We start from the raw sequence: 17,101 nt of genomic DNA, 5'->3' as shown, positions 1-17,101 counted from the left end.
ATAATAAAACAGTATACGAGACAAGAGAGTGCAGGGTAAACAACAATGTTGAACTGAATTCCAAGACAATTGACGTTAATAAAAAAGATTACTGCACCTTTAAGCTTTAAAGGGATAGTTCACTTTGAAATTAATTTTTGATATGTTTTAGCTTACCTTAAGGGCATCCAAAATGTAGGTGTCTTTGTTTCCACAGTATTTTCAATTTTGACATTTTTCAGTCAAACCGTTGTTCTCTGTCAGTCATATAATGCAGGTATGGGGGTCCACCTCAAAGAGCATGCACAGAGAAGTCAAAATTAAACATGATTTCATTACTCGTAAATGTAAGTACACATTGATGGCCCAAGACACGAAACGAGCGGTTTGTCTGAGAAAACGAACTGCATTTATATCGTTTTTATCTCATGCTATCACAGTCATGTCCAAGTGATCTGAATCAGTTGTGCAATGTCCAACTGAACCCTGTACAACGTTCCACCGGAAGTGATTGCTTGCGCGTCGACGTCACTCTTTGTTTACACGGAGATTTCCGAAGTTTTACCTTTCACTGCGAAGATCTAACCATATTTAGATGTAGATGAAATCACAACAGAAGACGATTTCGGTATATCTAAATATGTTTAGTAAAAGGTAAAACTTCCGAAATCTCTGTGTAAACACTGAGTGATGTCGTCGCGCAAACGATCACTTCCGGCGGAACGTTGGACATGGTTCAGTTTTGTTCAGTTGGACATTGAACAACTGATTCAGATCAGTTGGATCTGACTGTGATCACATGAGGTAAAAACGATATAAATACTGTTCGTCATCAATCTGTACTTACATTTACGAGTCATTAAATCATGTTTAATTTGGACTTCTCTGTGCATGCTCTTTGACGTGGACCCCTAAACCTCCATTATATAACTGACAGAGAACAATGGTTTGACCGAAAAATTTCAAAATTGAAAATACTGTGGAAACAAAGACACCTACTTCTTGGATGCCCTTGAGGTAAGCTAAAACATATCAAAAATTAATTTCAAAGTGAACTATCCCTTTAAGCTTTATACTGTATATGGCTATAGCCTTAGAATATAAACACACTGATATAAGCCCTTTCTCTAATCTATTAAGTTATTTGTTTTGGCCTGGTATTTTCAGTGTGCAAATGTACATGTATTTTTTTTAGGGGTTGTGATGTATATGTCCTACTTGCTTGGTCTCTGTATTTTCTTTGGTTTACTTTACTGACCGGGTTCCAATGAGCCAGAACTTAGTGGGCGGAACAGTTCTCCCTCTCTCTCTCGTTCCCTTTGGACCAGCCTCTTAGGAACACCAGCCAGCCATTTAAAATCTGTCCTCCTAAAAAAATACAACTTCATGCCAGAAGAGTGATCCAATGTGTAACATAAGTGAACACACACATGCAAGTCCTGATATGACATCACTTAATGAAATAATTCAAATGCAGGCTCAGACAGATTTTGCAAAGGCTTTTTGATGAAATCTGTGGTATATTTCTTAAGATAAATTGAGTGTGCTGATTCGTAGCTGAAAGCATTATTAAATAAGAAAAAATATTTAATGAATAAACATACAAGAGCACAACTTTGTGCAACTTTGTGAATGACAGACGTTCCAAATCTGCAGAGCTTTCTGTGTGGGCCTCCACATATGTTGGATATCAGCAAATAGCCAAAGCCACAATGCCATTATTCATTCTGAAATAAAAATGCCATGAATTTTTTAGCCCTGCATGGCTCTAACAGATTAGTCTTGAATTTTCCAGTATCCCTCACCCATTTTTACAACAACCTCAGCTTGCGCATGGTTATGGACCATTAGGATGAAGTAATGAATATGAACTGCAATTGATATATTCATCATAAGAAGATTATTGTGCACATGTTTTTTTTTTATGATTTTACCTCATGAATGTGGGTCCACATGATTTCGTTTGTGTTTAAATATGATTCGTAACTGGTTACACTGGGTTGATTTGTGGTGGTACATCGTGTGCTTTGTTTAAGGATCAATTTCTGATGAATCGGTTTGTGTGTGGGTGGGTAATGGACATCTTTAATCTTTGCTTTTATTTAATGTTCCCTTGTGTTTCTGCCTTTCAGGGTTTTATATGGGAATAAAATCACTGAACTTCCCAAAGGTGTTTTTGATGGACTATTCTCAGTGCAGCTACTGTGAGTAATGCACATTCTGTGTATTTATGCTTGAAAATACCATGAAGGCAAGGTGTTTATTTCTGTGTGAGCTTACACCTCAATTATTTTATTTCACTCTCAACTTGGTTCTGATCTGAAGTTTTAGTCATAAGAGAAATAGATATATTGGCTCAATATAAAAAAACAAAAGATTTTCACACCATGATAGAACAAAACAAACGTCTGTGTGTGTTTGCGTGGATTGGACTGTAAGGTTCACCCATTCGCCTGATGACAGACAGCACAACTGGACATACATTCACTCACATACCACACACACTTCCGCTGTGTGTGCGTGTGGGTGTGAGGAGTATGTTTAGGAAATGGTTGTTAATCCAAGTATTTATAGGGGTTTAACAAGACCATAAGCATTTGGTGCTACTACATAACATTACAACCACAACCTTACAATTACAACCTTGTGATCAGACTATTTACAAAGTGAATATAGATAGACTCTTGCAGACTTATTCTGAAATAACTATCACAAAAAGCTCAACTCACATTTGTGTATGCTCACAAATGTAAAAATTTGGTGCCAATAACTGAAGCACACAGACATTTTTATTAAGAGAGCTGCTTTGTAAAATAAAACCTCTTTTTATTCACAAATTTTTTCTCCCATAATGCACTGTAAATGAGTCTGGAAACCACAGGGAATATTTTTTTTTTAAGTCTCACTCAAATGTTTGTCTATAAATGTTAATCTATTTGTAAATGCCATTTATAATATCTCAATTTAATACGCATGTATAGATTTTTCTGTTTGCCTGAGAGATTTGTGTAAAATGTCACATGCTAATGTTTATCCCAACAGATTGCTAAATGCGAACAAGATCAATTGTTTGCGTGTAGATGCTTTCCAAGACCTGCAGAAACTAAATGTCCTGTCGCTTTATGGCAACAAACTCCAGACCATTGCAAAGGGAACCTTCTCTTCTCTCCGAACCATCCAAACTCTGTGAGTAACATGCGTTGAAAAATGAGTAAAAATATATGATTTTGCAAACACAGCTCTTTAATAATGCCACATTTACTTTTTTTGGTTTTACAATTGTCACACAATGATATGTCTGTAAGCATGAAAATACATTTTTCCCCTTTATATTGTTGGAAAGTTGGTCACTTGGATCATTATTTTTGAGGGAACCCTGGTATATAAAATTAGGGCCATGCATGATAAGTTTCATACAGTCATATTTCAGGCTCATCAGTAGATGGGGAGTAAAAAAATGTGAATGTACTTTTTTTGCTTAGTTAAGAAACTGGTTAACTATCACCGTCATTCACAATTTTCTTTTTCATTTTGTTCATCAGTCATCTGGCCCAGAACCCCTTCATGTGTGACTGCCATTTGAAGTGGTTAGCTGACTACCTGCAAGACAACCCGATTGAGACCAGCGGAGCTCGATGCACCAGTCCCCGCCGCCTTGCTAACAAACGCATCGGCCAGATCAAGAGCAAAAAGTTCCGCTGTTCAGGTACATACACACATGCACATTGGTATTTGCATATATGTGTAATTATCGGCCGTTTGCCAGACTTTCTCGCAGATGCTAAATCGATTGATCCTGCTCTTCCTGTCTGCTCCCAACTGTGGACTTGGGTGTCAGTGAGAATGTGTGTTGTTAATGGTGAAAACATCTTAGTCAGCTTTCACTTATATATACACGGTTCCAAGGGTCTCAGCATGAGTTATCTTCTCCTGTCTAAGCAGATTAGGAATCAGAATGCAAATGTGTGCATGTTGTGGGTATTATTAGTTTACTGTCTGTCAGCTGAGTATTGATCGCTGTGGGGTTATAAATGAGCAGGATTTCTTGATCAATATTCATATTTATTTATTGATCTACACACACAGCTCTCCTCTCAGTTCTCTGTATATCTTTCTTTGTATAGCTAAAGAGCAATACTTTATACCAGGTATGTTCAACTGCTAAACATTTTTTGTGTGTGTGTGTGTTCTACATAAAAGCCTTTGGACACTAATGCACGCAAATCACACACACATTATAATGTAGATGGAAAAAAACTAACTTTTGTGCACCAAAAGTTCGTGAGATTTTTGCTGTGGAAGATCTGCTTACAATGGTGCTGTATTCTTGTGCAGCACATGGTCAATGACAATGTTATTTTTTGTCAGAATCTAATAATTATTTACTCTCTAATTTATAATAAAAAATACATTAAAATGCCATTCATACACACAATGACTGGAATATAACTATTCTATTATTAACCTGTTTTTAGTTTGTTGATTAAAATTAATTTTGTTGTTTTGAAAATTCAGGGTGATAAAACTTTCCTGATATTATAATGAAGAAAAATTAAAAAAAAATTAAATTCTTGAACTGACAACTTTAATTAGTTTAGCATGTATTTAATATATTTTTGTCTTACATATAAACTTTTATTCAAATGTTTGGGGTTGGTTAGATTTTTTTAACATCTTTGGAAGAAGTTTCATTTATTTATTTTTAATTTCATATATTTTATAATGTAAATATTTTATATTTATATATTTTATATTTTATGATTCCTTAAATTTTCAGTTTAGGGTCACATGGTGCTTCTGAAATTATTTTAATATGCAGATTTGGTGCTCGTTATATTTCTTGAGATTAGAAATATATCTATTAATATAATTTATAAATTATTAAAAATATTTTTTTTTAATATAAAGATGTGGTGCTTAAGATACAGTATATTTCTTAACATTGGAAATATATCAATGTTGAGTCCAGTTGTGCTACTAATATTTTTGTGGAAACTGTGATACATTCAAGATTCTTTGATGAATAGGAGGTTTAAAATGTTGCATTTATATGACATATAATATAATATATAATAATACTGCACCCAAAAGTTTAAACTCTCTCTCTCTATGTATACAAATATATTTTACAACTTTTTGAATGTTGTGTACACATGTATTCAGGATGTGTATGAAATGACTTTTTTAGAGTAATTAAATTCAAACTACTCTTAAAAATGACATAAAGTTGTTTAAAACCAAAAACCAACATGAATACAATGAGTTTATTTCCAAGAACTTGTGTATTAAACTAAATTACTAATAGAGTCGTTGGCTTTTACAGTAATTTGTTATATGAGCTAACAAACAAACAAACAAATTGCGCTTCAGTCTAATGTTAATTTGTTGTCACCAGCCTGATCAGTGTCACTGTTGCTGTGCGCATGCTCACAAATAGCACACGGTGGCATGGATCTAAAAACACAGATTTTCCAACAATCGTCAGTGTGTGTTTGAGTGTTTGTGTATTACATATTCTCTCTCTTCCTTTCTCGCACACACACTCAGGGATTCATCATATCAATAAGTGTAAGTAACTGACACAAAACCAGTAAGACCTCACCCAACAAGCCCCTCCCCCTCAACCTCAACCCCAGCCAATCACAGACCAGGAACCCAGATATATGTGAAAATGTGCTCACAGGTTTATTGAGCACACGGTGTGAATAGAATGTGTCTGTGTGTGCGTCTGACTGTGCGTAGAACCGCTGGTTCATATGTTAATTTACTGTACAAAAGCTACAAATGTTCCTGTCACACTCTTCTGTTTCTTTCTTCTTACCCCCCGCCCTCTTTCCATCATTCCTACTAGTTTATCCCAGCTAAACAAAGTAGTACCTCATTCTTTATCTCTCGACCCTTTCTTTCTCTCTCTGTGTGTCTTGTGGAGGAAATTCAGCGGGGTTTTCCTTTGTGCTTGATCTAACCATGTGGTTGCAGACTCGGACTAATACATGGTTCTGTCAAGCACCATGGAAGGTCTTGCAGCATCTACAGCATGGCAAGCAACAAGAGACTACCTTTGTGTGTGTGTGTGCGTGTGTGAATTTTTATTTATTTTTTATCATTGGATGTGCTGTTAAGAATGCGTGTATTGTCCTCCTTATAGGTGTGTGTGAGTGTGTGTATGCAAAACACTCCAAAGTCATGGCTACTATGTCAGCATGACTTTGTGTTGTTAAGAATGATAATACGGATAGCATGTTGCCATGGTGATAACTGAGTTTCCTCTTGTCTAGCACAATTAACATTTAATGTCTTCCCTACCAGTGATCCTTCACTTTTACCACTCTACCTTTCCACCCAAACTTCTAATCTTACTTCTTCTCTCTTTCTATCTGTCCTCCCCTCTCATACATTCTTTTTTGTGATTGTGTGGTGTGTAATGGTGTGTTTGTTTGTGTGTGTATGGTTATGTATAGGCGTGGAAGACTACCGATCGAAACTAGGTGGGGATTGCTTCGCTGACCTGGCCTGCCCAGAGAAATGTCGCTGTGAAGGAACCACAGTGGACTGCTCTGGACAAAAGCTCAACAAGTTCCCAGACCACATACCTCAATATACAGCAGAACTGTGAGTTTCTCTCTCTCTGATTGTAACGGTTCCCCCCAAAATTAAAGTTCTGTCATCATCACTGTCTCATGTGTGAAGCAAGCACTGGAGCACTGGAAATCGTTCAGGTTTTATTAAAAATATAATCATTTGTGTTTTAAAGATGAATGAAAGTCTTAGAGGTTTGGAACAAAATGGTGAATTGATGGCCTAATTTTCTTTTTTGGGTGAACTGAAACTTAAAATCTCCTGATATTAGAGTAACAACGACAGAAGAATAAAATAAAGCATATTTCATTACCTTTTGGAGCTTGGAAAGGTTCAGTTTGAGCAGTCCTCGTCAGAGCTCATTTCTCAGTACATTCAGCATGATCTGGCTCATGTTTGCGATCTCAAACATATTCTCAAAACCATCATTTTTAACATCTTCAAAATCAATATTTTAATTGCTGACAGCTTATCCAGTGCCACTAATATTTGATTGTGTTCAGTACTTGCTCTTCTGTAAATCACTGAGGCATTTCAAGTTTTGCTGAAGATACTTCCTATTCTTTTGTTTTCTGCCTGCAGTAACTATGAGTGAAACGTCACTTCATCATTGTTTATCAGACATAGTTATATTGTTTATAATGAATTTATTGAGGAATACTAAAGAAGGTTGATTTCTAACTTTAAAAAAAAAATGAATGAGGAGGAGGGTAGTGAATGACGTGAATGGGTCACTAAAGACCTGATGTGTGTATGTGTTTAAGGGGTAATTAATTTAGTTGTGTGTTTGATTTATTTTCCACGCAGCCGATTGAACAATAATGAATTTACAGTGCTGGAGGCTACAGGAATCTTTAAAAAGCTTCCTCAACTGCGCAAAATGTAAGTCTCTGTCTTTGTTATCTGTCATTATACAGCATAAATGACCATCATTAGAGTACTTTTTTAATTACCATGGCAACTTGCTTTGTTTTACAGAAACCTTAGTAACAATAAGATCACAGATATTGAGGAGGGCACATTTGAGGGTGCCAGTGGAGTGAATGAGCTCATTCTGACCAGCAACCGCTTAGAGGGCGTCCACTACAGCATGCTGAAAGGCCTCAGCGGTCTCCGCACATTGTGAGTATTCACACTTGAATGAACATGCACGTACAGTACAGTGAGGAGAATAAGTATTTGAACACCCTGCTATTTTGCAAGTTCTCCCACTTAGAAATCATGGAGGAGTCTGAAATTGTAATCGTAGGTGCATGTCCACTGTGTGAGACATAATAAAAAAAAACATAAATCATAATTTATGATTTTTTAACTATTTATTTGTATGATACAGCTCCAAATAAGTATTTGAACACCTGTCTATCAGCAAGAATTCTGACCCTCAAAGACCTGTTAGTCTGCCTTTAAAATGTCCACCTCCACTCCATTTATTATCCTAAATTAATAGGATAGAGCAGAAGAGTCTTCACTCCGATGAGGCGAGTGAAGAAGTAAGTTACTTATACTGCTGAGAGTATAAGAAGTCGCTGAGAGCGTCGTTAAGGGGAGAAAAGTGCTCTGTGGGGGCCCCGCTGGGCATTACTGGTGTAGCACCACCCCAGCAGAGTACGTACGACGCTCTACGTCCCTGGGCTAGAGGTCCAGTTGCACCGTAAACCAACTCAATCTCTTCCATCTCAGATAGGGGTATACTGGAAAAGATTTTGATGGAGAGCGGGAGAGTCTTCACTCCGATGAGGCGAGTGAAGAAGTAAGTTACTGCTCAGAGTATAAGAAGTCCCTTGGCTGGAGGCCCAGTAGCACCGTAAACCAGCTCAATATCTTCCATCTCAGATAGGGGTATTACTTTATTTTATTTTATTTTATTTTTACTCTTAACTGTTTTTATTTATATTGATTGCATTTACTGAATGAGCACCGTGCCACTGTTCGTCCGACTGTTACTGTACTTCATTTTATTTTTGACACTGTATTTTATTTTTATTATTATGATTTTTTTTTTTATTCTAAACTGTTTTAATTATTCTGACTTCTTTTGATTATTTCTTCCATGTAAAGCACTTTGAATTGCCACTGTGTATGAAATGTGCAATATAAATAAACTTGCCTTGCCTTGCCTAAATTAGATGCACCTGTTTGAGGTCGTTAGCTGCATAAGGACACCTGTCCACCTCATACAATCAGTAAGAATCCAACTACCCAGACAGCAAACTGACATTGAATCAACATGGAAACGACGTCTCTCATGACATCGAAACAACGTTGATCTGGCATTGTTTTGCTCATCGAATTAACGTTGAACCAACGTCAGACGCGGCATTCTTCAAAGCGATGAAAATCGAAAATTGGTTTGCTTTCATAACGTTGAAACAACGTTGATTTCAAGTTGATTTTCCGTTAGTTTTGAAAGAATGACGCGTCTGACGTTGGTTCAACGTTAATTCGATGAGCAAAACAATGTCAGATCAACGTTGTTTCGATGTCATGTTTCCACGTTGATTCAATGTCAGTTTGCTATCTGGGTACTAACATGGCCAAGACCAAAGAGCTGTCCAAAGACTCTAGAGACAAAACTGTACACTTCCACGAGGCTGGAAAGGGCTACAGGGAAATTGCCAAGCAGCTTGGTGAAAAAAAGTTCCACTGTTGGAGCAATCATTAGAAAATGGAAGAAGCTAAATATGACTGTCAATCTCCCTCAGACTGGGGCTCCATGCAAGATCTCACCTCGTAGGGTCTCAATGATCCTAAGAAAGGTGAGAAATCAGCCCAAAACTACACGGAAGGAGCTGGTCAATGACCTGATAAGATCTGGGACCACCGTTTGGAGCATGTCAAGGCCCGTCTTAAGTTTGACAATGACCATTTGGATGATCCAGAGAAGTCATGGGAGAAAGTCATGAGGTCAGAGGAGACCAAAATAGAACTTTTTGGTCATAATTCCACTAACTGTGTTTGGAAGAAGAAAAATGATGAGTACCAATCCAAGAACACCATCCCTACTGTGAAGCATGGGGTTGGTAGAATCATGCTTTGGGGGTGTTTTTCTGCACATGGGACAGGGCGACTGCATTGTATTAAGGAGAGGATGAGTGGGGCCATGTAGTATGTGATTTTGGGGAACAACCTCCTTCCCTCAGCTAGAGCATTGAAGATGGGTAGAGGCTGGGTCTTCCAACATGACAATGACCTGAAGCACACAGCCAGGATAACCAAGGAGTGGCTCTGTAAGAAACATATTTAAGGTGTTAAATGGCCTAGCCAGTCTCCAGACCTAAACCCAATAGAGAATCTTTGGAGGGAGCTCAAACCCCATGTTTCTCAGCGACCGCCCAGAAACCTGACTGATCTAGAGAAGATCTGTGTGGAGGAGTGGGACAAAATCCCTCTTGCAGTGTGTGCAAACCTGGTGAAAAACTACAGAAAACGTTTCACCTCTGTAATTGCAAACAAAGGCTACTGTAGCAAATATTAAAATTGATTTTCTCAGGTGTTCAAATACCTATTTGCAGCTGTATCATACAAATAAATAGTTAAAAAATCATATATTGTGATTTTTTGATTTTTTTTTTTTTTAGATTATGTCTCTCACAGTGGAAATTGCACCTACGATGACAATTTCAGACCCCTCCATGATTTCTAAGTGGGAGACCTTGCAAAATAGCAGGGTGTTCAAATGCTTATTTTCCTCACTGTACATGTTAGCTCCTTACTGAATCACAAATATAGTATGAATCATTCTTCTGAGGCACATTGCAAAATGTCAGGGTAGTGAATGATTTAGTCTAGGTATGATTTTATTCTCAGGTGTGGCCATATTGGTTTGTGGGTTGCTGGTTTAAATGATTATGTGTGTGTTTGTCCTGTGTAGGATGTTGAGGAGTAACAAGATAAGCTGTGTCAATAACGGTAGTTTTACTGGTCTGAGCTCGGTGAGGCTGCTCTCCCTCTATGATAACCAGATCACCTCCATGTCCCCGGGAGCCTTTGACACTCTACATTCCCTCTCCACGCTGTGAGTATCAACCCACAGTAACAAGCAAAGTGTTTTTTTTTTATTCCAGTGCTGTTTCAAATTTAATAATAATAAAAAGTTTCTGTTAAGAACTGAAATGGTTCTTTGAGGAAAAATTGTTCTTCTATGGCATTGATGCGAAAAAAAACACTTTATTTTTTAAGAGTGTAGGCAGCTCATTAGGTTTTGGAGCAGCATTTGTTTGTATAATGATTTGCTAAATGTTTGCTACATATTTTTTCTTTATGCAATCCCACAGGAACTTGCTGGCCAATCCATTTAACTGTAACTGTCATCTGGCTTGGTTGGGTGAATGGCTCCGTAAGAAACGGATTGTCACGGGCAACCCCCGCTGTCAGAGCCCCTACTTTCTTCAGGAGATCCCTATTCAAGATGTAGCCATACCAGATTTTGCCTGCGAAGACGGTACGGCTATGGGCGTGTGTGGGGGTGTAAACAGATCTTGTTTTTAGCTCTTAATAGGGCTTTGATACGATCTATTTTGTTAACTTGAGCATAGCTCAGTGTTATCTTTCTTTTACACAAACACGCTTACAATCACGCTGGCAAATCTTCACACCGAAAAGCTAATTTCAAATGAGAACATTAAGATGATGTTTAATTTTCTGTTTGTGTGTCAGCAGGTAATGATGAAAGTAGCTGTGTCCCCCTGGCTCGCTGTCCTGCCGAGTGTTCGTGTTTGGATACGGTGGTGCGCTGCAGTAATAAAGGACTAAAGGTTTTACCCAAGGGCATTCCTAAAGACGTAACAGAACTGTGAGTGTACCGAAAGCACACCACGGGCTCAAACCTCACAGCAATTTCATAATAAATGGTCATTTTCAAAAATCCCCTTATCTGATCCAGGCACACCTTTTTATGAACCCAGCTGCCTCCAAAAACACCATAATTGATGTCTGAAACAATACACGGCTGCTATACGTCTTTGAAGTTTCTCCCATTACACTGTTGCTAATGTGCTATTTCCTCTGTGTTTGAGTAATAACTTGTTTGTCTTTTTCTGATAGCTATCTCGATGGCAACCAGTTCACGCAAGTCCCTCTGGAACTATCCAATTATAAACACCTCACTCTCATGTAAGTACAGCCCTCTCTGGAGTCATCCAATCACAAATAGTTTACTGTTAACAAGGCCCTGACCCTTTGAAACTAGCCAGTCGTAACAGACCCTTTTTAGGCGCTTTTAAACGGACAGAGTTTGTAGCTTGTACATATGGTGTTTGATCCATTGGCATTATCTCATCCTGCCAATGGCAGAAAATCCAAAAGTTTCTGGCTGTATTTTGAGGGGGATTTTTGTGTGTGGCTTTTGCACTTATTTCCTGCACTAATAAACAACCATCATTATACACACAATATATGAGTATGAGTGATTGCTCGTTTTTGCTCATTGCAAGTTATTTTATGCACATAAAAAAGATCAAAGACTTTGAAATGTCTTTTTTAAATAATTTATAAGACTGAAAATGGCTTTCGAATGTTTATTATATTTTAACATATTGTAATTTTTCCATGAATGCAAATCTAATTGGCTTATAAATCACACCCGTTAAGAAAAATCAATGCGAGTGAAGCGATGCATCAAGGCTGTTGAATGCTTCTGTATTACACGTAACTATTGTACACGCTTTGTGTTTGCTGTTTGCAGTTTTAATTTTAAAGGTCATTGCATTGATAAGTTCATCCGTCTTGAGTGTCCTAACATGGAAGTTCACATGTGTGCATTGTCTTGTGCTATGCATTTAACTACAGTATGTAAAGTGAAATATATAATTCCTTGCAGTTTGGGTCAATTTTTAAATCTTTCATGCCCGTGTTGAAGTAAATGCAAAAATATTTAATCCCTGGTTGCACTGCATTCAGCTCTGGTCAGTTTGGCTTTGATGGAGTTATTGTTGTGCAGTGTAAAAACAGCTCATGTGTAAACAGCTTATCTTAAATATAACAAATCTTTTTTCTTTTTAATGCTGTGTGCAACATTTTGTTATTGGTATGTACCGTAAATGTTGGCTTCAAGTGTCCGATTTTCTCGTGGCTCATAACACTCTGCCTTTGTTTGTGTGTGTGTGTGTGTGTGTGTATGCGAATGTATGTGTGTTTTCTTGCAGTGATATGAGTAATAACCAGATCAGCACATTGTCCAACCACAGCTTCAGTAACATGTCCGAGCTTCTCACCCTGTGAGTGTCAACATGATTTATGGCTTCAGTTTGTGTCTGTGTGTTTTTTGTTTTTTTTTTTTGTGTGAAAACACTAGTGTGGTTGTGTATGTTTTTAGCTGTGAATTGTGCGTGTGTGAATTTTATAGTTCTTCCTATTTTATGGGCACTTACTTTAAGTATATACTATATGCTGTGGTAGTCCTGGCTCATTCAAAATGCTGTGATTTGGATTAAATTTAGATGCATTAATGAGATTTTTTGCCATAGAATTATTATTATTAACTTATTATTAAAGATAATTTAATAATCGTATTATTTTTATTCTATTTCAGTCATTTATTTCAGAAGTTGCAAAATCCACTTGGCTTATTTATTTATTTTTTGAGTTTTTATGGGCTGACGCATCTGTGTAAATATATGTTTTTGCAAGTATTGTAATATTTTTTTTGTTTCATCCCAGAATTTTAAGCTACAACAGACTGAGATGTATTCCTGTAAAAGCTTTCGACGGTCTCAAATCTCTGCGCCTGTTGTGAGTACCTTATAGTGTGGGGGGGTGTGTGCGTGTGTGCGTTTGCTATCAGACTTTGATTTATATATTTTGGACTCTCTTGGATGGCTTAATTTTTCTATTCTCTCTGCAGGTCTCTTCATGGTAATGATATTGCTGTGATCCCAGATGGAGCTTTCAAAGATCTGTCCTCGCTCTCCCACCTGTAAGTACCTCAGAATGAACACACACATACACACACACAAGCACTTATGAGTGCACCAAATAGGTTTTGACAGCTGGATGTACTTTGGTTCTTTCTTTACTCTCACACAGAAACACTGAAACACTTTCTTTGTCTGAACTTGGGGCTCTGCAGTCACAGATTGGTTGATTTCTTGGTCTCCCACTATGGCCTTTTTTTATAATTCTCATGGATCAATTTCACAAGTGTAATTATGACTGACAGCCGAGCAGAACAAATCTACACATTACCTTACAGAGGGCACTGTCAAGCAGCCAATATCATAATATTTTTATATGGTTATATCAAAATATTATTTATTAAAACCATTTTTTCACATTGCTTCAAAAATAGCAATTGCAACAATATATCTACAAGCATATTTAGCATATTATGTCAACTGTTTAACCTAGCTGTGAGGCCCCTAAAAACAGCTTGATCACTCAGAAAGCATTTTGTGTGTCTATTAATTTCCACATGTTTGACACATTAAGGGCTAGATTTACTAAACAGGGCAAATTACTGCACGAACACAATTCCAAAATAGCACCGATGGGAGCGAAAAGTTCTGCGTGTGATCTACTGACTACACGCAAATTAAAGAACACAGACGCATCTGGATCATTTCCATAAAGACCAAGAACAGCGCAAATTAGTGTCTGGTTTATGACATGCTTTGTAAATAATGCAAATCACCTTGCGTGATTCATTTAAATACCCTCCTCCCATATATTTGCATCTGAAAGGGAAGCTCCTACAAATGCATATGCAATATGCAATAAAGGTCAGCTGGAAAATAATGCCTTTTCAGTGCTAATTTTTTGCTGCTTGTCTAGTAAATCCTGACAGTAGTTTTTTAACGCCAACAGAGGGTTTGCGCTGGCGCAAGCTGTTTGTAAATCCATCCCTTAGGCTTATGAATGTGATAGGTGGGCATTATCATAATTACAGCCAATCAGAACAGCATGAAGGAACTTCCCGCCATCAAACTCATGCTTTATCCAAGAATGTCTCTGTTGTAAGGTGTTGCTTTAGATTTCATATCATGTTTGATTTTGGATTATTTTTTTATCATCCAAATTTTTGGAGAAGGTTTAATATAATCTTGTGTGTGTTTCCTGCAGGGCTCTGGGAGCAAACCCTCTGTACTGTGATTGTCACATGCAGTGGCTCTCTGACTGGGTTAAGAGCGGCTACAAGGAGCCTGGAATCGCGCGCTGTACTGGTCCTGGAGAGATGACCGACAAACTACTGCTGACTACACCCTCCAAGAAATTCACGTGCACAGGTAAACCCGGAGACACTCTTCCTGTCACGGAGAGGGCATTAGTACTAACTCTAGTTTACATGCTCAGATGTTAATATTGTAAGTAATGTGATTTGATTGGTACATTTTTAGAGGTGCTGGGGACTTGTGGTTTGCCGGTACCAGGTAAGGAAGCCAATCAGAGCCCAGTGTGAGCTCTTAAACCCCGGCCCCCTATATCTGCCACCCAAACCTTTCCTCAGGTTTAAAATGACCTTTGACCTGTTTTAGTTTTGTGACGCTTTACCTGCTCAATCCTATCTGTGTTTGTATTTGTAACGTCTGTGGTTGTATATTTGTTTTATATTTGTTTGTTTATAACTTCTTGTGTAATTTATTTTTCTCTCTGTATTTTACATAGGTCCAGTGGATGTGAACATTTTGGCTAAATGTAACCCTTGTTTATCCAATCCATGCAAGAATGATGGAACCTGCAGTAACCATCCCGTTGATTTTTACAGATGCACCTGTCCTTATGGTTTTAAGGTACATACTCACTTTAACACACACAAGAATATCTCATTAGTGGTCTTGCCTAGGTTTTATCGTACACACAACGATATGTGATTTGTTTGAGAAATTACATTTCTAAGACAGCAGACCTTTCACCTGGGAGGTATACAATTGAAAATAAAATTTAAAAAAATGTATTTGTACATATAGACCATTTCACAAGATGTAAACAACACTGGTCCAGAAGCACTTCCTGTTTGTTTTGTTTGATGTTTGTTTAACTTTTTGATTCAGTTTTAAATGTTCTGTTGGTTGTATTTTATCCCAGCTTTTATGTAGTGTTAAAAAACTGAAACAGGAAGTGCTTCTGGACCAGTGTTGTTTACATCTTGTGAAATGGTCTATATATATATATATATATATATATATATATATATATATATGTGTGTGTGTGTGTGTACATATATTTTGTTCCCTATATTACTCCAAGCCCTCCTTCAATATAAGGTTATCATATATATATATATATAGTATAGTATAGTATAGTATAGTATAGTATAGTATAGTATAGTATAGTATAGTATAGTATAGTATAGTATATGATAACATTGAAGGAGGGCTTGGAGTCACATAGGGAGCAAAATATCATAGAGAGTTTACATAACGTTTGCAACATGCATGTTCATATAGGGTCAAGACTGTGAGGAACCAATTCATGCGTGCATCGGTAACCCCTGTCAGAATGGAGGCACCTGTCATCTAAAGGATGGAGAGCAAAACACTCACTGGTGAGACCGACTTTTACCATCATCATCATGAAAATACTGAACTGTTTGAAATTACAACTGATATGTGTATGAGGCCGATAAAGAGATTCTGTATTGTATTCGGGCCCTGTTGAATGTGGCTTTCATTTGGTTCGTTAAGTAAATGATCAGATGTGTGCGTGTGTGTGTGTGTGTGTGTCCCTGCTGCTCCGGGTAATGAATATACTTCATGGATAGAGTGTGTCTAATCTGTCTTAATCAGACTGAAGTGTCTGAAACTGATATGAGCTCACTCATGCACTTAATCATCCAATCAAGGGTCTTTATGTGGACACACACAGTAGAGACGTGTGTGTGTGTGGTGAGCTCAGGTCTAGCTGTAGTTATACACTGACTGATCAATGCTAATAAATCCTTTGTATTGGTGAATAAGAAGAGTTTCATTTGAGAACTTCTGCTTTACATTTTGATTAGCTAATGTAATGTAATACACCCACAGACACACACGCACACTGCATAAAATACTTTCTTTCTATCCCTGTTTAATGAGACAACCATAAGTAAGCCATTCATAGGTCAATTTCCCAAAGAGCAAAAACACTGCTGCTCTGTAGTACTTTCAAATTTTTAGGCAACTTTGGGTTCAAACAAAGGCATGAATTTGGAACCTGATAATCTCATGTATATGAATAACAGAATAACAGTGTGAAGCACGTAACACGTTTCATTAGTGGTTTTTGCTAAGGCAAGGATCACTATTTCTTATTTGAATTCAAACCAGCTTAATTGAATGAGGTTTAGTGTTTATAGTGTTTATAGCGTGCACTTAAATATTAAACTCATCCTGTTTGTGCTTTGGGCATTAATGTTACCTTAAATTGTGCATCTTGTTAAAGAGAGATTATTTAATGATAATTAAAGCACCCATTCTTAAATTTTGGAAAGAAATTTTTATAAAGATTTTTTTTAGAAAGATTTTTTTTTTATTTTTTTTTTTTTGAACAAGGGACCAAACCATCAGTATCCCAGCAAACAAATTTAGGTTCTGGGAACATTCTGGGAACGTTAGTTTTTGGTTCCCAGAAC

General features: G+C 37.3%; 1 protein-coding gene across 7 annotated transcripts in view; it reads left to right on the top strand.

The window, feature by feature from the left end:
* The window catches only part of slit2 (slit homolog 2 (Drosophila)), a 107,514-nt gene that overhangs the window by 54,015 nt on the left and 36,398 nt on the right, over positions 1-17,101 (top strand). For 4 of the 7 annotated variants that reach the window (XM_089132320.1, XM_089132318.1, XM_089132323.1 and 1 more), the window contains 16 exons: positions 2,112-2,183; positions 3,022-3,165; positions 3,522-3,685; positions 6,441-6,591; positions 7,366-7,440; positions 7,537-7,680; positions 10,430-10,573; positions 10,833-10,999; positions 11,215-11,350; positions 11,602-11,670; positions 12,702-12,773; positions 13,216-13,287; positions 13,400-13,471; positions 14,614-14,777; positions 15,157-15,281; positions 15,939-16,036. In XM_089132320.1, the coding sequence (XP_088988446.1) occupies positions 2,112-2,183; positions 3,022-3,165; positions 3,522-3,685; positions 6,441-6,591; positions 7,366-7,440; positions 7,537-7,680; positions 10,430-10,573; positions 10,833-10,999; positions 11,215-11,350; positions 11,602-11,670; positions 12,702-12,773; positions 13,216-13,287; positions 13,400-13,471; positions 14,614-14,777; positions 15,157-15,281; positions 15,939-16,036 (1,869 nt within the window). The remainder of the gene's footprint in view (positions 1-2,111; positions 2,184-3,021; positions 3,166-3,521; positions 3,686-6,440; positions 6,592-7,365; positions 7,441-7,536; positions 7,681-10,429; positions 10,574-10,832; positions 11,000-11,214; positions 11,351-11,601; positions 11,671-12,701; positions 12,774-13,215; positions 13,288-13,399; positions 13,472-14,613; positions 14,778-15,156; positions 15,282-15,938; positions 16,037-17,101) is intronic. The other 3 variants (XM_039693712.2, XM_089132319.1, XM_089132321.1) reach the window with 2 other exon arrangements.

The sequence above is a fragment of the Pimephales promelas genome, chromosome 6, assembly GCF_988280905.1.
Source record: "Pimephales promelas chromosome 6, fPimPro1.hap1.1, whole genome shotgun sequence".
Classification (NCBI taxonomy): domain Eukaryota; kingdom Metazoa; phylum Chordata; class Actinopteri; order Cypriniformes; family Leuciscidae; genus Pimephales; species Pimephales promelas.
Note: the sequence above shows the minus strand (reverse complement) of the source record. Positions and strands in the feature narration are given on the sequence as shown.